At 39.6% G+C, this 21,927-nt stretch overlaps 1 protein-coding gene across 7 annotated transcripts in view; it reads right to left on the bottom strand.

The window, feature by feature from the left end:
- Nucleotides 1-21,927, bottom strand: part of LIMCH1 (LIM and calponin homology domains 1) — a 183,539-nt gene that overhangs the window by 41,272 nt on the left and 120,340 nt on the right. For 6 of the 7 annotated variants that reach the window (XM_048302791.1, XM_048302795.1, XM_048302792.1 and 3 more), the window contains 10 exons: nt 21,196-21,391; nt 16,618-16,867; nt 15,685-15,957; nt 11,619-11,909; nt 10,115-10,369; nt 8,465-8,806; nt 7,458-7,784; nt 6,679-6,912; nt 5,445-5,693; nt 4,394-4,429 (listed from right to left, as the gene is read on the bottom strand). In XM_048302791.1, coding sequence (XP_048158748.1) covers nt 4,394-4,429; nt 5,445-5,693; nt 6,679-6,912; nt 7,458-7,784; nt 8,465-8,806; nt 10,115-10,369; nt 11,619-11,909; nt 15,685-15,957; nt 16,618-16,867; nt 21,196-21,391 — 2,453 coding nt within the window. Of the gene's footprint in view, nt 1-4,393; nt 4,430-5,444; nt 5,694-6,678; nt 6,913-7,457; nt 7,785-8,464; nt 8,807-10,114; nt 10,370-11,618; nt 11,910-15,684; nt 15,958-16,617; nt 16,868-21,195; nt 21,392-21,680; nt 21,861-21,927 lie in introns of those variants that run through there. The other variant, XM_048302797.1, reaches the window with a different exon arrangement.

The raw sequence follows: 21,927 nt of genomic DNA, 5'->3' as shown, positions 1-21,927 counted from the left end.
TTTGATTTTGTTAGCTGACTGCAACTTTGTCTCTCACTAAGAAGCACTAGTAACTTTACACTTCCATCAACAGCTCTTATTAAAATCATTCTATCATTCAGAACATTTTACTTTCTGCAGATTTGTGCCCAATGGGTTTTCAAGATCACTCTGATTAACACCACAGACGAAAGTTTCCATTTCTGGGTAAAAGAAGGCTTGAGAAGTATATCAGGGGCAGCATGGCTAGCTAAATGCTATTGCTACAAAGCCACGGGGAGCCTGCCCAGAGAAGTACACTCAGCTCAAACTGCATGGTACTTCCTCCCCTCCCCTGTCCTCCCCTTCCTGCCTTGAAGAAATCCAATGCTACCAGCACCAACTTATTAATAACAAGGAAAAGATGACGTCCAGGACAAAAAAAAGTTTTTTTCTATTTATGTCTCTGACCTTTGGAGAGTTAAAGGAAAAAAAAGGTTATGGTTTGATATTATGCATCCCTTTATATTATATAAAGATCTTCACACAAAGATAAGGTGCTTACTACTCCACCTCTGCTACCTATTATTAGTGAAACATGACCTCAGTTGTGCCATTCAAAGCAAAAAAAAACTTAAAAGAAAGCCATGCAGTTCCACATGAAGTGATTTCACAGCAGTCCTCAAACGATCACCTGCAGCTTTACATGAGCCAATGAGCCAACTAGCAGGAGAAGCACCCAATGAAGATAAAATTGTGGGCAACTGTGTCCACAGTAATCAAAGTGAATGGTCACGGAAAGCCGTGCATATATTTATGAGCCAGCATTTGTATTCAGGCAAGCAAAGACAGGAATGCCACTCTCAAGGAAAAACTTGAAAGGTCTGGACAGTGTATGGAAAAGGACATGCACAGATTCCATCTTGGTAAGTAGGTATTTACTCAGAAATGAAGGACAGAATCAACATCCTATTGCCTTTAAGCATGAACAGTGAAGTTAACATAATACTGTGCTTCACCCCTTAAACAAAGTGCTGAAGGGTACACTAATTTGGGTTTTTCTGTGGGTAGTTTAACAGTTGCATTGTTCAGGATTGGATTGGAACACTCCTAAATAAAAGAATCTAAAGAGATGGCAAGCGTTGTTGTTTTTTAAAACTTACACATATGAGTCATATTTGGCAGACTGGTGAGGTAGGTTGGGAGATGCATAACTTGCAATAAAGTCACTCTTATAGGGTTTATTCCAGTTTCAGAGCTTTTGAAACTCACACTAAGAAAGCCTTTAATGTTCATTATTTGCCACCTTGTGCCTTCTGGGTCAAACTGATTGTGTAGCTCCTCTCTTGTACTCTTTCCTCATGTCAAACAATTTTTCATTCATACGCAGTAGGAGAAAACATAAGACCTGAAATGGTGGTGACTAGTCCTAGTAGAGTGCATGAGTACTCACTCTGTGCCATTTGGGATGGAGGAATCTTGCCTTTCTAGCAGGAGTACCTGGATTTCCGAATGTAAGTCTAATGTATGTTCCCTGAATTCATGCAGGTCTCACAGCGTGCACAAAGACAGCAACAGGTTTTATGACTATTAACAATGCAGTAAAAAAGGTTCTCTGGAAAAGGCTTTAGCCTTGGCTAGGAGTCAAACTATACACTACAACCCCAGATGCACCTCCTACTCCAGCTGTCATCTCCTGCTGCTGGGCCTTCATTGCCATGGATCAGCAACTGGGTAGGTTCAAACATCAACTCTGCAGCAACATGTTATTCCACAACAGTATCTTCCTGAGACAGCAATCTGAAGGAGTCCCATCTCAAAGCACTGTGCTCTGCTCTGACCAGCATGGAGCAATCATTAAGGAGAAAAACCTCCTTTCCTGAGTACACAGACAAGGCCAACTGAAAGGTCTACATCATCTTCTCTGCCTGACAAGTTCATTCTTAGAAAAGAATCAAAGAGGCCAAAACTCTGAGCTTCTATCAAAAGAGACTTTTCACCATGAGTCCCACATAATTTCATCCTATTTCTGTCTTCTATAATCTACAAATGGCTCCAGACAATCACTAACATCTCCATGACCAGAACCAAATTTACTCCTTCCTTCAACCACATGCTGGGCCAGCAGGCAAATAGCACACAAGTAGACAGGGAATATGTAACTGCACCAAATTCAAGTTCATTAACTTTCTGCCATTAGCACAGCTCTGGAGATTGCATACAAACTCTGTCCTGAAGCAAGAGGGCCCTTCGGCTGACCAGTGTACCAGACCTGCTGTTTTAACAATCATCTGGGGAAAAGCACTGTGCAGAAAAACAGCGTATTTGGGATGTTGGGATTTTCAAGTTACACTGCTTTATTACCACAAATTACAGTTGTTCTTGTCAGCGATATCATGCAGAAATTTCTTTAACAGGTCTAGATAAATTTTGGATTAAAAAAAGTTCTCAAGGACTTCAGTGTTTAGATTAATTAATTTAAAAGTGAGAGAAAAAATAAAAACCCTTTTATGAGAATATGTTAACAATCCTTACGTAAGGCATTTATTTATGTGGCTGCATTACCATTGTACAATCATACTAAGACTTAAGAAACCCCAACAAAATATAAAAAGGGACAGACTGGCTCAAGAATCAGACTCTGGTAAAGAAATACTCAAAAATCTCAGCCCACTATGAGCCTAAACTCACACTGGACTACCACGGTACCACCAGAATTCTCTCTCTTCAGGAGATAGGAATGGGCTTGATCAGCAGCAATACACTAAGTATTGCCTTTTCTGGATGCTGAGACAGACCAGGACTGATGACAATATCTAGTTTTCCCCTAACCAGCCCAGGGAACGTTGTCAGTCTAATAAAAGAGTTCCTAGTTCTGCTGCTGGAATAAAGAGCATCTAGTCTAAGACTGAATTCAAGTTACAGTTTTCAATGGAGATGTGACAAACATTTTGGAAGTATTTTGAATGTCAGTTCAATTTATTTTTCCTACTTGAGAGTCAAGTTTTATTACAGTCTTCATAAATACTTTGTCTTCAAAAGGAAAAACACAATCTTACTTTTATAAGAACTTAAAAGACAGTTCAGGAAAATAGTTGCTCTGTAAACTGTGGCACATCTGGAAAGGATGACAGTGAGGTTTGAACATTAATTGCTTTGCCTTTTAAAACAAGATCAGAATCAATATGGAATAAGCAGTATGATTTATCAATCTTTGCTACTCTCACGTTACACCACCAAGCCCATTGCAACGCCTCTTTGGAGGTGTCTCCATGTACCTTCTCTCATGTTTGCATTTAATACAGACATGCAAAGATGAAAAATCAATCCTATATGTAGGCCTTCTGAAATGGCAGGAACATCCCCATTGTTAAGTATAGCACTTCTATGTTATATTGCTCTTTTTACTTCATCCCTTCCTTTGACTGGACAGATTCCTGCTGCTTGAAAATGATCATGTTTACTCTGTAGTCAGAGGACACAGGCTCTATACAGCATAAAGCTACTACAGAACTTGTAAAGAACACTCAGTCCATGATTCTAAGCTTTATCATTAGAGCAAAGGGTGAAAAATTGCATATTAGTCTCTGTGTATACTCATTATAAAACCCCTACAACTCTCCATACTGTTTCTATTTTGGGATTTAATCTGGGAGGCAGAGAAGGTCATGTGCATTTCTGTGAACAGAAGGATATTAAGGGTGTTACTATGTGGGTAGTTCCCAACTATTTCTCTTCTAAATAGCTAATACTTCCAAAGAGCTTTCTAAATGACATTGCCTACTATTCTCTACTGAAGTTTGTATGCATACATGAACAATTAAAATTTTTAAGTGTAATAAATGTCAGTTCTACTCCTTCTATGAAAAGTAAAGTGTTGAGGTGAAGAGCTTAAAAATTGAAATTTAGTACATTATTAAATTAAACCTAACCTAGAAGGGATTGAATATAAAGTTTTTAAAGGAGAATAAAGGCTCAGCTAAAGATGCATTTTCATGGTAATTATTCTGAAGATCACGATGACATTATTTTGTTTTTGGATTTCTTTATTTCTTCCTGTTCCTCCTCATACTTCATTTTTTCCTTCAACACCCAGATTTAACCCAGCTCTCTTTACCTGTAGCTGATTAGAGGCAATGGAAATTCAGAAGAAAACCAAGGCAAAATAAAAGAAAAAAAGAGGAAACAATACTTTAAGCAACAGCTGGACATTAGTATTATGCTTAGTTTTTATGGGCTTTTATATAGAAATTATTTTTAACTGCAATGTAAGCCATACTGCATTCCATTTTTCAGCGCTGTCTGAAAAATTTATTTGCCGAAACACTGCAAAATAATAATGATGCATCAACTGCATTTTAAATTAGTAGAAAGATGGGAAAGCATGCAGTGTAAGTTGTTTAAAACAGAATCTTGTGAACACAAGACAACTTACTCTGCGTCATCAGACACAGGAGTTCTGAGGCCGAATCTACAAGACCAAATATAAAATTAGATTGTGGATAAATACATTAAGTAGTAATTGCAACTGGACCCATACAAATTGTGCAACTGTCACTTGTACTAGTAAAGCTGACCAAAACAGAACCGTACTGTTCAGGGACTATGTATTCATCAAACAAGACTTACCTGATCATCCTGAGGTCAAACTACATAAGAACAGCACCTATCCCTCCTCAAACATACTTAAACATACTTATGCCCCACATTATAAAAATCTGCTGAAGTAGATTTAAAATGTGCGGAGAAAATAGTTACTGAAAATAGACAATGTCTTAGCATTTACATTGTGCCATACATGCAATGAATGGAGACAAAACTTAACAGTTACATTCCACAGCAGTGCTTAGTACCACTATTACTGAAGCATGAAAGAGACAAATATCACAGTCAGAAAGTGAGTCACAGAATGCCCTTTTTTATTTTGGAAGTCTTGTTTTTGTGTTTGGGTTTTTTGTTGTTGTTTGTTGTTTTTTGGGTTTTTTTGTTAGTTGGTTTTGGTTTTCTTTCCTCAGAGTGGGGGAGTATAGCTGAAAAAAGCTACTGGTAATACACAAACCAGCGACATCCACTAAAACGATGGTCTTGTTTAGAGCTATGCAAACCACATATTTGTATCTGGGATTTATCATAAAGGAGCATCAAGTGCAAAAGTCAATACTACAACATTTCTAATCATGAGAGAAATAGAATAAACATCTCTCGATGAGCAGAGTCCATTTTAGCCTCTCCTCTTCATAAACTTTTCTTGCAATTCAACATATATACTGTAATCAGATATTCCTTTCACTTACCTTTCAATTAAATATTTTTTAAAAATCAAAATAAAATTCATTACACAGCTATTCTTTTTGTTTCTAAAATGTGTATTACTGACATACAGTGTTTTAGTCTGGATTGAAAACACACCAGGCAATGCACAATCTGAACTCTGAAGAGTGCACACAGGGCTCTACAAGCTGCGTGATTCACACCAGAAAGCTCACATTTGCAGACGCTCATCCTTGGATGAAAGTGTTTCCATTTTATTTTCCTCAGGAACCTCTGGAAGCTTAGATGTTTGACCAAGGTGGACTTCACTGTGACCATCTTCACCCACTTGGGCAGTACTAATAATCTCATCTTGTCCTGTAGGTGGGAGACTGTCCTTCTCCTGCCCTTGCTGCTGTTCTTGCAGTGGTTCTATTGCAGGTTTTCCAGAACTGTTAGTGTAGACTTGTGGACATTTTTCAGGCCTGAGTGAGCCAAAGGCAGTAGTGCAAAGGGATGTATTAAGCAACATTTCAAAAATCACATATACATAATGAAAAGCATAACTATAAATTAACAAAAAACAACCCCTACAAACCCAAATAGCTGACAGGGGATAAGCTAAGTGAGGCAGGAGCAAAACCCATCATTTTAAGAGTCAAATGCTTGTACCATTCTTTTAAGTCAGAAAATAAACTGTCCAAGACACCATAGAAAATTAAAGTATTAAGTCCATAATTTAACCAAGATATTCAACTTAAGGTCTTTTCAACACTAAGCCACTGTTGAATTCTATGGTAGATGACAGGTTTGTTTTCCCTTGGCAGAGCTGTAAGCTAGTTTTTCATCCATGTCTGTACAGGTGCATGCATATCCTTCTCCTCATGTACTCTGAAAAGGCTGATAAGTAAGAACCTTTCCACTCTTGCTTGCATGTGGCTCAACCACCAAACGATAACTCTTTTCAAAGGCTTCAACACTCACACAGACTCAAACATCTGAACAAAGGTGCTTAGAAAGACATTAAGCATTATCAGAAAGAATCTTGGGATCTCTAGATTTCCTGTTAGGAAGTCACTGGCACTAATTAAGCCATAGAAAATCATCTAACCTACTACATCCAGCATATCCATTTCTAGCTGGAAACATTTGTAATGATTACCTCATATTCAACCAGAAACCTTTGCAAATGTAATGCAAATGTAATGCAAATGTAATTGCTACATAGATCTGTTTCCACACACTGTTAGAATTTTGCCTCTGGTAGAACTCTGGTCTGAGTCTCTACATGGCTCTACTAAAAGGTACAGAAACCTTCTATTGCCTTCTACTGAGCAGAAAGAATCAGCACAGAACCGAGAACAAGCATGAAAAAAGCCACTACTGGGCCACCAGAAATCTTCCTGATAAAGAGATCTTGACAAACAGCCCACAGGGCTAGCTAAAAGGCACAGAGAAAAACTTTCTTACCTCGTGGTTTTCTTCGCAAGTTCTGTAGCTGTGCCCTGCTTATTCTGCTGCTTTGAAAATGGCATGGGAAGGAACTGCTTAACACTGGGCCCAGGTTGTTTAAGAAAAGCTCCAGTTCTTCTGGCTAACATGTCATCTCTTTGTGGGTCTGGAAATTTCATGTTGCTTTCTGTTCCATCACTCTGCAGCTGAGGGATTTCAAGCTGTTCTTGTTTCACTTCTTGTGTGACAGTACTGCTCAGAGAGACAAGTGACACTGTTCCATGATAATGTTCGCTTGTATAGCAAGTGGCTGCTCAGGCAATGTTACTCAAAACAAAGTTCAGAGTGATGGACAACTAGGCAAACTAGGCATCTTTAGCCACAGCACGGGGAGTAAGAGGAAAATCTGTTGAACCCCACACTTATGTAGGTGATTCGTTAGAAGTTGGGAATTGCATACAAATCTACACGACAAATTATTCACTTGGAAGCTGGCATAAAAATCTAGACAAAGCACCATGGTTTGCAAAAGAAATACCCCCAAAAGATGAAAGACTATTTTCATGCTGAACAGTAATTAACAACTGAAGCACTTAAATATTATGAAAGAAAACAGGCTGTTTCATGTTCATAGGATACATTCTTGTAAGTAATTTTACAAAACAGAACACATGCCATGATGAATGAGTAAAACACATCTTTAAAGCCCATGTGAAGAATGGGACAACATTGCTGACTGATCCAAGCTAACACCACACACAAACCAGGCTCAGAGGGATCTGCTTCTGTTCTCTGACCTTTCTCCTTCCTGCAGAGTCTTCAAATCCTTCTCACGAGCTACAGCCTCCTCTTGCTGCTGCTGCAGCAGATGAGGAGGTACTGACAGGGGAGGACAATGTGTGGGAATGGAGCTAGCGGTACGCCTCGGGAAAGTTCTCATTCTTCTAACCAACATATCATCTCTTTCAATATCTGGTACATTCCTGTCACATTCTTCCTTGGTGCTTTCTTGCTGATTGCCCAAACTCCATGGGGTTTGTTTCTCAGAGATGACATCAGAAGCCGGTACAGGTGATGGAATTCTCTTGCAAGAGTCATCTGTACCTGACTTGACTCCACCCTCACTAGTGATGAGAATGAGAGGACGGATGAGACAGACAAAACATTCTCAGGTCAAATGAAAGGCAAGAAAAGGAGTTGTCTAACTCAGTTTACCAATGTTTTATAAACACACAAACGTAGCTGAATGAATTGCTTGCTAAAAGTATTCATTACATATTCTTACTGCAGCCACAGACTAAGTGATTAAAGAAATGCCAAAGAAAGAACTGTTAATGTGTTAACGACCCAGATAATTCTTCTCCAGACAAATGCCAGAAACACAGAGCAGCAGTACACCATCTTCAAAAAGAAGGTAAATCCATTAGGTTTGAAAACATTTTTTGAAGATCAGTAAGGCCAGCAAGCTGAATGACAAATTCCTAATGTGCTGAAAGCAGGCAGAGCGAGGCTGCTGGAATTCAAGCAGCAGAAAGATCATGAATGAGAGCTCACCCTCTGAGTGGTAACTGACTTCACTGCCCATCAGAAATTTTGAGCAAGTGTTCAGAAGGCCTGTGTGCGGCGTTTTGCGCAATCCTAAACATGTTAAGATACTGTGAAGACATCAGATGTCTTCTGAACAAGGCTGTGCGCATAAACAGCTCTTAGGTTTATGCTGCAGTGCACTCCCATGCAGGTCAGCATCAGGCAAGAACAGGTCTCATTTACAGCTTAGTAGCACTTCCTAAGCCACACCAAATACCTGGACTCATTTTCTGGCTCAGATACTTCGCTGTGTTCAGCAAACCCAAGACTGACAACAGTGGTTGGAGGAGAGCTTTCAACACCAGAGTGACTCTCCACACTGTCTTTCTTGCTTTCCTCTTCTGTTCTGCTCTTGGATGAAGCTCTGCCAATAATGAGCTTGTCCCATTTCTGTTGATCAATCTCAGTTACTGGCCCAAAATGCACAAACTTCTGCTTGGGGCTACCAGCCTTTTTATTTGCTCTGGTTTTGCGGACAGCAAAATCATCCTGGGCTGCTGCTTTTACCGTGGTATCAGTTGGTGGCAGAGTGTTGCTGGAACACTTGAAATCTTCTTCACTGGTCATAATGAGGAATAAAAGAATGTCCCCAACATGAGACCCTCAGAATAAAACAAATTAAATGCTCCTAAGGTTTTGAAGGGGTTTTATTTTAAAAGTCAAGGACATAGGTATAAACAGCTGTGGCATACTGAGTCCCCAATGACATATAAAATCCAAACATACTGCAGATCTGTGGGGAAAAGTCTGGAGCACATCCTTGGAAGCACTTCCTGAGGTCAAGGAATGTAGCATATGGCCTGTTCCAAATTCAGTTGTTCACCCTAACAAAGCCACAGTTTCCTTATCTGCTCACATAAACCCAGGCCACGCACTATATGTAACTGTATGGAACCAGAACTCACTTTGGCATGAGGGAGTTACAGTGGCATGGGAGCACTAGCAAGGGCAATTCACATACCCAAAACCAAGCAGAATGAATCCTGATTTTAATAAGTCACCTCAAAAGTAATGGAGAGACTACTAATATCTTTAGGATGAAAGAATGATTGAGTTTTGATTTATTAGAGCTAAAATTACATACAATAACCACATTGTTAGAAGAATGCCAGAACAGACAGCCATCTTTAATTGCAAAACGGCATGCACCTAAACAGGAAGGCTAGGAGTTGTTATCCTTTCCTACTGGAGCCACAAATCACCTGCCTATGTTATAGTCCATCTCCATAGGGAAACAGATTAGAATACCTGCTTTATACTGGATCCCTTTGTAGAGGTTTTGTTAACAACAAGAGCATACAAACACTATACCATGAGGCTCCTGAAAGCCCTGCTGCAGTGAGAAACAGTGCTGGTGTATTTACACAGCACTGCAGTACACTGCTATGCTGATGTATCAGCTCAGGTCTCAAAATAGTATAGAGACATTAATGCAAAGATGCTGATCCTCAGGTAATACTCCCAAGGTATAAAACACCCCAAGTCCTGAAGACAGCTTGGTAAGGAGCAACGTAGTTGCTACTGTATTAGCAGTACCACTTGGAACTCTGCGCTGTTCAGCTTCAAGCAGCTTCAAAGCAAATTCAGCCACAAGACAAGAGGGACCTTTCTGATATTGTATCAAGAGCGTCCACAAGAAAAGTGACCGTGAAACTACTATAGTGCTCTAAATGATGGACACACTTTCATTTCATGATAGACAGCATCTCTGTAGAGATTTCTGGATTCCTCCTGAAAACTGAAATAGGTAAGGACTGGTTGTCGACAAGGCATTCTTCAAGTTTAAAATCACAAGCACACAAGCAGATTGTGGCAAGCTAAACATGCTTCCCAGGGTGCCAATCCTGCCCACAAGCAGAAACCATACCTGGGCTCCCCTGAAAGTTTCAGTCTTTTCCAGGTCTCCATATCTGCTTTTGTTATAGAGGCATTGACAAAAATCACATCATCTTGTAGCTGAGGAAGGATGCTTTGAGATTTCTGTTTCGCCAAATCATCTCTCTCATTATCAGGCTCTTTCACCTGTTGTTCCTCCTCTGACTCAGTCTTCTCATTTTGCAGAAGTGGGTTCTCTTTGCTTGTAACTATTTGCCTTACTGATGTCATGTGCACCCGTCTTCTTCTAATTTAATGCACATTCAAGTTCAGCAAGGAAAGATATTTTGGGGAAGCAATTATAAATCAGTGTCAAAAGAAGAGGTTCAGAGCTCAAGAAGATAAAACTGATTTTATAATATTAGTTTCACATTAATTTTAGGAAGTAAACATGGAATGAATCATTTGAAGTTCAAACCTCTCAGATATGCTACCCTCCTCATGCACTACTGAGACCACTTCTTCACATGAGCTTCTATTCCCAGCTCAAGTAAGAAAAATCTTTATGCTATTACTGTATTAAGCATTTCTGCAATAAGATTTCTCTTAAATAGTCACAAATATCTCATTTGCATATTAATCACACAGTGAATTCAAGTTTGCTCTCAAACGTACTACAGAATTTCTTTGATCTTAAGAGTCATGTCAATAGCATTGGACTATTAAAATGTGGTTAGGTGCTCCTCAGATGTCCTGCCAAAGAAGTCATTAGAAAATGTTAACATAATCAAATTACCAGCAACAGAATGACACATTTGATATTATTGAAAAGAGCTCCTAAATATTAAAAGAATTTTTCTGAACATGTAATTTGTTACAGTCAAGGTTCCCTGTAATGTGTATACAGTGGTTTTATCTAGAATCACATCCGTTTGCCCAAGTAAAACAAAAATATTTGTTTCCTGAAAAAGATCTCTACCTAGCAGGTTCAACAGCTTCTTAAAGGTCTGTATCACTGAACTGAAGAAAGAGGAGATTTTCTAGGCTGAAGCCTTGTAACCCATGATCCATTTCCCAAAGCAATGCTGCGTAAGGCATATTAGGACCACGTGCAACATAATTCAGTGCAGCACAGCAGGCATATATAAGCAGTGCCTTAACTAAAGACTCATCTGGTCCATGTTTTATGCACGGTATTAAAAGAGCATGAGATGAAAGAAATGCACCCAAAAACGTGCACTGAAAGTGATCAGAAAAATGGCTGAGATGCAAAACATATTTTCTAAGTTTATTCTCCATTACTCATGCTCATGAGCTGTCTCATGAGCTTAGATAACAAAAGTGTCCTGCCTTTATCTTATTTACACCCATAGCCAATTAAAACCTCTCCTCATACTCTAACAAAAAATTAGTTTGGTTCACTTTATGATAAAACATTTGCATGTACTTTAACCTGTAAGTTTTTTTTGTAGCCAAGATAGCTTTAGGCCTATACAGCAATATGCCATGGTGAAATTAAGCATTATAATTGAAAGAATAAGATCACGAATGCACACCTTGCATGTTCCTTTTTTTCCATCTGCAATGGCTTTTTAACATCTTCCGGTTTACCCTTCTCTTTACTTGTATAGGGTCCAACTAAAAAGGAGTTAAATGGAACTATATGTTTGGGTTGATTCATTCTGGCTCTCCGGGTGGCAAAGTCATCCTTTTCTAAGTCAGGAACTCTGCTGGCTGCTTCATCTTCTGAACCAGAATCCTTTCCTTGATAATGTGTCATGAAGGGATTGTCCTTGCGAAGGATGATGTCTGGGGTTCTTCTGTTGTCTTCATGTACCGGCGTTTTACTGACACAGAGCAAAATTAAATAAAGCTCTTGATGCACCAGGGGAGGAGAGGGCAGTGCAGCACTCATCTCCAGGTCAAAAAACAAGCACAGTTAATCAAAAATGCTCCGAATTGCTGTTAGATTGCACAAAGCCTAGCTAGAAATAAAACTTATCATATACAAGTAGCAAATCCACATGGACTTTACATAAAAAAATCAGCATGTTGGACCTTTACTTATTTTAGCTATAGCTGGAAGAACCAGCAAGAAAAAATTTCAGCACACGAGATGCAGTGAATATAGTACTTCTTGAACACTTCAAACAAAGGAAGAAATGTGATGCAAATACCTAATCCCTGGCAAATGTTGCTGAGTCCTGAAATATCAGATATTTGGCATTTTTCTTAATAGCTCTATTCAAAACAACGCCATCTGAGTAATCACTGAGGCCGTCTACCCTACTGTTCTTAACTTCTTTCTTCTCACATGCATCTATGATTGATTCCTTTCCTAATTAACCTTTCCTTTCCCACAGAGTAAGCTCTCTATGCCAGTGCTGACATAGAGTAGCTACGATGATAGCACCAGTACACCAGTGATACTGGCATGCTGGAAAACATTGCCACCTGCCCTCATCAGAAACACAACTGCTATCAACACAGCCTTGCTCTTACTGAAGATTACAACAATAAAGACACTTGACAGCTGGTACCCATAAACATTAAGCTGCTTTTAACTTGTAAGGGTCAATACTCTTAGGCAAACTGAAAAGACAGATGGCAGGAGCGAGGCAACTCTCCCATTTAAAAATCTAATTGTATGCATTGATATTTTAGGAAGTTGGGCAGCAAGGACTGTTCCATGCAGTACTTTTGTAGGCATTTGCTCTTTCATGTAGCACACCTTGTTATACAAAGCGAAATAGAGGGGATCACAAAGGATTAAACAGACTGCCACTAAGAAAGGAAATCTGAATAGCTCAGGGGTTTCTCCGAGTTTCTCTACTATTCTAAATATAAGGAATCCTATAATAAGCTGCTTTTCAAAAGCATTTAAAACATTTTAAATCCCTGAAAGACACCACTTATTTTAAGTTCTCAGCTGCCCTTTCAAAGTACTGCTCCACAAAGTTTCTGGAGAAACTTATGGGGAAGCCATAAACCATCCCTGACAGACCAGCCTTTCTCAGGCTCAAAAGACTAACGAAACTGTCTGCCTTTGCCTTCTTATGCTGCAAAACACAGGATCCCCTGTTAGTGATGTGGAGAGTATGGTCTCAAATTAGCTAAAATCAACTTTTTCCTTAGATCTCTCTGAAGGATCAAGATTTCATTTAAGGCAACAGAACAACACTGGCCAATAGCACTCCAAATGGGAACTGCTGTCCCTCTTCCTCATGAACATTTGTGTTCACAACAGCTTCAGAAACAGCTGGCTCACCAAGTGATTATTCAGTGAAAACTACTGGATTTTTCAGTCTCATGTCCACCAATGCTATTGAAGCTTGAGAGCCTCAAATGCAGCATTTCTGAGAGCAGTGTTTTTGGCAACAAAGAAATATTGAGTTATAGTACACAAAAGTACAACTGTGAGTCATTGCAATGAGAAATTTACAGCTTTTAGTATGTAACTGGACTTCAGTAATCAGCTTCTAGGTTGAGAATATTTTCCATTCATTTACATTAGCTGACATTTTGGGTTCTCCTGAAACAGTTTATGATGGTCTCAAAAGTGGTTTTTTAGGCCAGTTTACCACGGTATAGATAGCAAAGACTCTAACTAGTAGATTTAGCTGCAAATTTCTCTTGCACACCCAGCCCCAGCTGTTGCAGAAACAGTAAATGGGTCTATGCTGGTACAGTAAGTGCTTCCAAAGTGACTGCAAGCATTTGAACACTCTGAAGCAAGGTCTCATACAGGCTTGTGGACCCTTATATTGCATTTCAGGACAATAGAAGGGTTTTGGATGACTATGCTCTGTCAAGGAAAGAATCCATATTCCTTTTGCAACAAACATATAATAAACGCTTGCTCCCATTTCTATCTTAAATTCTCCTCTCCATCAACTCTTTCAACACAATTATCCTCTTTTTAGGGTGTCTCCATGAATGTGACCCTTACCTTTCATACACAATACAGTAAATAAGAGACAGATATGCAGGCAAAAAGCAAGCAAGGAGGATCACAGATCAATAACACAACATGCAAGACAGACAATACACTCTTTTGGGAAGGGGAATTGGTTTTTGGCATGCATTTATATAGCATCTAATTCAGCTAACTGAAGATTAGGAACTGAAGGTTCCTAGAACATGCTACAGCAATGGAGATAAGCACTTAGACTCCAAGCAAAAAATACATTTGCATACAAGTTCAAATCCTTCCTGTTCAGGACTCAGAAAGGTCCCCTACTGAGTTAAAGGTTTAGGAACAATTAGATGCCTTGTAGAACTCAAAAGTCACAGTGGGTGATCTCCAGAGGTCAATAAGTTGAGAGGAAACAGCCTGTAAACAACTCAAAGAAACTAAAATACAACTGACAACCTCAGGTGAAAAAAAAAGAGAGGCTGGTATCAGAGTAAGATGAGAGAATAAGAGGGGTGAAAGAAAAAAAAATTAGAATACAGAAACAAGAGGGACTGAGAATTGCTGAGTGCTATTAGTGCATGGAAAATTGAACTTGATACCAAGAAGAGAGATAAAACGGAGATGTTCAAAAAACAGAGAAGAATAATAAGGCATTAAGAAATACGATTAAACACTCCCCTGTATCCTAAAGTGCAACTACTGAATTCTTCCCTTCTCCTCACCCACTATTCTTCCACTTCCACATACAAAGAATTTTCCTTACAGACTGCTGCCCCCAATGCCTTTTCTGCTGTGTCTTCCTACAATCCCCAGAAGCAGGCTCCTACTTCACTACAGTGAAGCTTGGGTTACAAACTTCTGCTCTTTGACCCTTAGCTGGGACAGAAAACTATAATCTCCTCCTTCGTCCAGCTGCCAAATTCCACAAGTTGCTTCCACTGAGAGCAAGGAAGAAAAATTACTTGTTATTTCTCTTCCCTTCTCCATAAGCCCTGTCAGGACAACAGATTGTTCAAAGAAAGAACCACACATGTGCTCACACATCCTTCCTTTAATATCCAAATTGAACAACATCCCAAAATAAATAACACAGGTAATAAGCAAATAACTACCTATATTCCATTCTAAAGTCGGTCAAATTATGTCTGCTGAACTATGCCTCCATACTTTAACTGGTACATGTGTTAACAAGCACTGTGCTTTTATAGTTCCTGCCAATAAAAATAAATGTATCATTTATTAACATGGCTAAAAATATCAACCACCTAAAAGTGTGGTTCAGTAAACTAAACCATCCCACCAGCAACAAGTAATGGAAATTCCTGAAACTTTTACCTAGTCTACGCATTTTTAATGTAGATTTCTCTATATTTTAATTTTAATTAAAAAAAAGAATTTAATACAAGAAAGCATTAAGTGGAAGGCGACAAATAGTCTGTGTAGTAGTTTTCCTGGAGCCTGTTTACATTATGCTGTAAGACAATACAATTTCTCAACACAATTGCAGTTAGCATCACACAACTCTGCAAACCACAGCTGCCACATCACAAGCTTTTTCAGACCAAGACCTTCACTAGCAATTGTGAGTGCTTAGCAGACTGGATTTTTGTTAGGAGATGTGAAATCACAGCGCATCAAGGAAGCCCACACTTCAGCCAATCCTAAAATTGTGAAGCGTGCACGATTTCCCACACCATTGGGCTAACCTGCCATAGCGCTGGGCTGCTGACATGACCTTAATACCAGCTTGTTCCAGTCTTCTTAACTTTCTGATCTCTTCTTCATCTTTCCCCTTGGGTGCCGACGTTTCTTTTGCACTACGTGAAGGAGACTGGTCTATGGAGTTTTTTTCACTTTGATTCAAACCTAATTGATTTTTAAGGGAGCTTGCTTCAGGAGCCATGGAGGCCACTTTCTCCTTTTCACACAGTCCTGACGCTTCATTCAGTTCTTCTTCTATGGTTTCAGGGTTGGGTTTGCTATTGAATTATACAAGGCAGTTTAATGTAGGCTGTGCCTAAAACATACACACTTACAAGCACATTTTGCTGACATCATGGTGCCAAAGGATGAATTCTGATGAATAATCAGGAAAGTTAATTATGCTCTTTAGTGGAAGTTCTTAGTCCAAATCAAAAGTGAAGTATTAGTTGATAAAACCAACATACAGAAACACAGAGTCACAGCTATACAAACCATACTGGTGTATAAAATACAACATACAAACAAATTGATTTTACAAAAAACACAGCAAAAATATTATCTATTTTTGATTGAATATATCAAACATTACTTTCAAGTATCATTTGTCCATAATTGTCTTGAGAACTGAAACAGATTGTCCAGAACAGTTTTTTCCAGCCTTGGGGTTTGAGTCAACATCCATGTTACTTATATTAACCAACACCTTGTCAAACACAAGCTATACATTGCATTGTATGGAAAATAATGACATCACGACAATGATTTTCCACTTGTTGCTTTTCTACTAGCTTCACCAATTGCTAAAAACTACTTGTCAGTACCATACCAGCCAGAGATTCATTACAGTATCATGTACTTTGTGAAAAGAACGAAAATTGGGCAAGTGTTAAAGTATCATCACTGAGGAAAGGAGTAGGTGGACAGGCCAGTCTTACCTGAAAGGTCTGTCTCCTAGTGGTGAAGTCGCTGTGCTCCAGCTCTTTCGGTACTCCTCTCGTTCAGCTTTCTTTTTCCGGAGCGGAGCAGGTACATAGAAAGTCTGATTACTCTTGTTTGGGAGGTACTGGTTAAAAGGCACAGCTGATTTAGGTTCACCGTGTGAGGTCCGCCTCGCCAACATATCATCTTTTTTCACATCTGGCATCTTTCTGTGTGGCAGGTCAGTTTCTGAGTCACTTCCTCTCCCTAGTGAGGAAGGAGAAAAAAAAATCCTTTTTATTTTCACTTTCATCCAGTTACATTTTTTAGAACTATAAATCAGAGAAGACACCACCAAAAAATTAAATTTAGCCACTTCTACCTGCATTTGTATTTTAGAATCAGTCACTGAAGGTAGTAGCCATAACGTCTACACAGACAGTAAACTTTTTTCCATCATGCACTGAAAAACTCATCTTCAGCCACAGGTCACATCAAAAAACCTTAGGTTCAAACCAAGCCAGACTTGTCAATCACATAGGATAGAAGTTTACCTGCCTAAAGCCCAGATAACCCCTAGTTGCACGTAAGGGCATGCCTGATGTGATTCACACTCTTGAACCTAGACTTGTATGTGCCTAGCTCAAGCAAAAGCAAAAAAGGGTTCTGTGTTGTACAGCTACAGAATAGCAGGAATATGTGGATGTCTCCACACACACACACACACATTAACATGGCAATTTGAACACAGACAGCATCAGTCAAGACCTGAGAACAGCATCAGCTGCTATGAACCAGAAAGCTCGATGGTCTCTCTCCAGTCTCATTGGTTACCTAGTCAATCAGTCTAGCACACTGCAAAATAAACAGAGACTTGATCCCCTGGTGGAAAGGTGCAAGGAGAGAGGGCAGTGATCTCAGGATTTAGAGGTTAGATCAGTACAATGAAGAAATAAAGTGGGAGAGAAAAATTGAGAGTTGGAGAGAATAAGATAAGAGGTTAACAGAGCTGGGTGATTACTTGATTTCATTCAAATGAACTAAGCTTCCTAGTATTTACAACCCATTTAAAACACTGAAACTTAGGCAAGTTTCTGACTTGAAACTCCCAAATTGTAGGACAAACACCCTAAAGAGCACTTGCAGTGTGGAACTGCTCTCATAGCCATTTTGGAAGCCACTTCATAGACATTCACTAGATTCCCTGCACCATCATGAGGCTTTTAAAATAATTTCACGAAGAAGTTCTGCAAACAGTTTTCTCCCAGCAGTGTAACCTCATCATGGGCCCTGGTTTGAAGAGTGAAATGGAGTGTGTTCAGTCATTTGTCCCATCAACATTTGTGTGTTCTTCCAGCTTTGGACAGTTGAATGTCTCTGGTCCTTGGCCCCTTTGTATCACTTGCATATGCAATTAGCTGTTCCCCTTTTTGGGGTGAAGGGAAGCCACCCGAGCTGTGTCAATTCAACACACTAGTAAATTAATAGCTAATTCACTGTGCTACATCCTGAACAACTGAAAACAATGAAGTCATAAAAATCACAAGTAGCTTGTGTATAATTCAAAGTGGGGGAAGAAAAAGCGGTCTAAATATGCTAGGAATGTTATTTGCAAAGAGCTTTTGCAGTAGATTGAGTTACTCATGATTTGCTTGGAGAGAGATGAAGAAGAGTGAAAAGGAACAGTAAGAAAAGACATGACACAATGGAAATCAATGTTAGACAAAAATCACAATTCACTTTTTTGTCAGAATTCTTTTGCTTGGACAGTTTTTGTTAAGACCTTGTGACAACTAGCATCACAATTGGTACTCTGAGTCTATGTCTAAACAAAAAGTGGATATATGATCACAGAATCACAGGTGTCTGAGGATAGCTGGGGTTTGAAGAACTGTAGTGTCATTAGACAGGGAAGGGCACAGAGTAACTAAAAGATAAGAAAAAGATCCCTTACTGTTAATTGCTATTCTGTTTGCTTTTGAGTTTGCTCTATTTTTGTAACACATGAAAACCAGTCTTGAACTGGCAGAGAGAAATGCTGGAATAGATAACCACAGCAGCAGAGGAATTGGAACACATTCCTCTCCCTCATTACTGATGTGCCTACCAGCATCCTCAAGCTGAGTACTTCAAAGGAAAACAGCTTCTTTAATTATTCAGATTTTACTCGTGAAATTATTTTCAGCTCAAATTTGAAAAAGAAGTACTTGAAGCCAAAGTACCGAATGGAAGATGCAGCTGTGCTCTACATTTATAACCTTAAGTTTGTTGTTCTGCATTTCCAAGTAGAAGCAGCAGCAGACAGTTTCCACAACTAGTAACAAGCAATTATACACTACAGACATCCACAGATCCTTCTTAAAAGGATCTATGCCCAGCTGCTGGCCAAGCAGAGGATTTTATTCACTGGCAACTCTAAAGGCAGTTCAGTCTGCAATTCTACTGTGTTTTAAATAACTGTTCGACTCTATCATTGGTTTTGTTTGATTTTTGCTAAGGGACAGGCTCTACATGGGACACCAGAGCAGTTCCTCAACAGTAAGACTAATCATAGATAGCATTTGTGAAGGTAGTATTACTTACTGCTTCCACCTAAACTAATCACCTTAGGATCACTTAAATAGCGTCCATTCATTTTTTTTTTCCTCCTAGGAGTGGAAGGAATCATAGTTTTAGTTCACAGTAATATTATTTGGTTTGCAAAGCTCCTATTTGAATGGAGAAAGAAGTAATGAAAGCAAAATGTTTTCCTCCATCCAACTTTGCATATAGAATCATAGATTCGTTTAGATTGGAAAAGACCTCTAAGATCATCGAGTCCAATATATACTATTTCTATCAAAAACTACTCACAGCTGAGTGAAACACTGGCCTGCTGGGACCACAGGAAGAGGTTCAACATAAAAGAGGTCAGCCAAGTTACACCTCACCTGCAACTGTTGGAAGAGACAGCTGGGAAGTTATGGCAATAGTAAGCAGGGAAAAAAGGACACACTAGAAAGTGTTGGCTGCACAAGTCATACATGTGCACACAGCATTTGCACGCACCCTGGTGGAAGACTAATTTTTAAGAACAAGCTTTGTGTGCTTCCATCTTATTTTGTATCTGTTACAGACTCAGGAATGCGACAAGATAGTATGTCTTAGCAAACAATCTGTGGCAAAGAATCACAAAACCTTTCTAAAATCTGATAATACAGCAGAAGTTGACAGGAAGCAGCTACAGGACATATGCAACTGGCTGCCTACCAGTTCCAGGTAAGCAGGGACACTGGACATCCCTTGAGCACTCAGGACAGAGCAACACTTTTACATTAGGACATGTGAGGTGCTCCTATTTGCCAACACCATGCTTGTCTCATTTGAGAAGGCAGAAAAACATTTTATAATGTGGAGCCTGTGCTCTGCTCAGCGTCTGAGGGGTCATGAGGCTGTTTCAGGGAATCAGCCCCAGTAGCTGTTTCTGGATGGTCAACCAGCAACAGCCCAAACACCACAGGCCATTCAGAGCAGCAGAGCAGATCTTAGCTCTGATTTTCCCAGAGCTCTTTCATAATTCTGCTGTGATACCAGCTCTCCCTGCCAGCTTTCCAGTTCTAAGGAGCTCCCCATCAACTCAGGAAATCTCTCATGTGTCCGGTTATGATTAGCACCAGTTTCTTTCACACTGCCAAAAGCAGTATGAACATCTGGTTCCTACCAAAAAGTCTTCCTGCCTTTCCTTTTTAAATTAAATAAACAACATTACCAAGGAGAAGTGATTCATGTGTGCAACATAACTTCATCTGATGATGAAGTTTGACTTACTCATCTGTTCATCAGGAATGTAACCGCGCAGAGAGCCTCAATCATACAACCTTCTGTCCTAAACCAGAATCCTGCTCATGACAGGTAACCTAAGTGCATGCTCCACACCTATCCCTAGCAAATCCTTCTTCACCCATCATGCTGTGTTTACAAACCTCTGAAAACCTCTTGAAATCAGAAAGAAATGCAGAGAAGCAGCATCCCTTCTGTATGCCTAGAGCTGCATGTCCTCTCACAAATGTGTACAAAGCTCTGATGCTGGAAAATACTAATATACCCAGTTTTCTAAATGCCATAAAAACAAATATGACATTTGGTAAAGTGCTGTACATCAGACTTCAAAACTCTGCCAAGTATCAGACATTCTCAAGATATTTCTATGTCATTTATCTGCCCTGCATTTAATTAAGCAAACATTTTATTCACTACAATTCACTACGCTCTGTTCCTGCAATTTTATTTCTTGCTTCAGCTTAGTTTATAAGTTAAAATGAGTCTGCAAAACATCCTCTTACACCAAAACCCAGAAAAGCACTCTTCCCATCATAAAATTACACTGCAGTGATGTAACTCATTTCCCAACGCTACACTATCTTGAGGCAAACTTCAGGTAAGTTGTTGGCAAAGTCATCTACACCTCGGGAGCACAGATCAGCATTCACAGAGTTCTCCCACCGGATTAGCCCTATTCAGAGGCTGTGTCCAGCTCCTGAATGGCACATTTATTACAGAACCATTACTTCTATGTCACAATGTTATGCATGTGCCGCACTGTGACTGGTACTTACCATCACTGCTCCCTCTGAGCACTACATCTGGAGACGGTGTCTGCTGCGAGCGGGAGCCAAAGGAGTCCAGACTGTCAAAGGAATCATCTCTGCCGTGGCGAGGCGGGGAGAGGGAATCGCTGCGCTCGGAGTCCCAGCAGTCTATATAGCCACTGTCACGAATGCTGCGTTTGGGGCTATCAATATCCTCTGTTTCCTACATGGAAATACAGCAGGAACCACTTCTATAAAGAAGGCACTGACATACCCGTGAGATGCATTGCACATCAGAGAGCAAAGCATCTTCCCAAATACTAAAAATCTCCTCCCCAAAAAAAAGGTTTCCTTAGTTTTTGCCCCTTCTTCCCTTCAAAACAAAGTGCAAGATTGCAATAAACCAAAATTTTATGCTGTTTAAGAAGAAACCACTCTCATTAGATTAGCACAATGAACTGAGAAAAAGTTCCAATAGACCAGTTAATAAACTGATCAAAAGTGAAAGTAACCTGAAACTTGACTTTTCGTCCACAGTCCATAGCACAGCCAAAGGCACTATAATTTTAACATTGTGCCTGCATCAGGTTTAAGTTTGCTGCTTTCCAAAAGATCCCCCCACTCTCCTTGCCCATCTATTGTATCTGGCCTGGACCCCAGCAGACAGCATTTGTTGTTGCTGCTTCAGCTCAGCAAAATAATAAAGCAGTGTGCCCCAGCCTCCGTCTACCTTGAAGAGAAATTCTTGTTATGAAAGAG

This window comes from Corvus hawaiiensis, chromosome 5 (assembly GCF_020740725.1).
Source record: "Corvus hawaiiensis isolate bCorHaw1 chromosome 5, bCorHaw1.pri.cur, whole genome shotgun sequence".
NCBI lineage: Eukaryota > Metazoa > Chordata > Aves > Passeriformes > Corvidae > Corvus > Corvus hawaiiensis.
The sequence above is the reverse complement of the archived record's forward strand: the minus strand, read 5'-3'. Positions and strand labels throughout refer to the sequence as shown.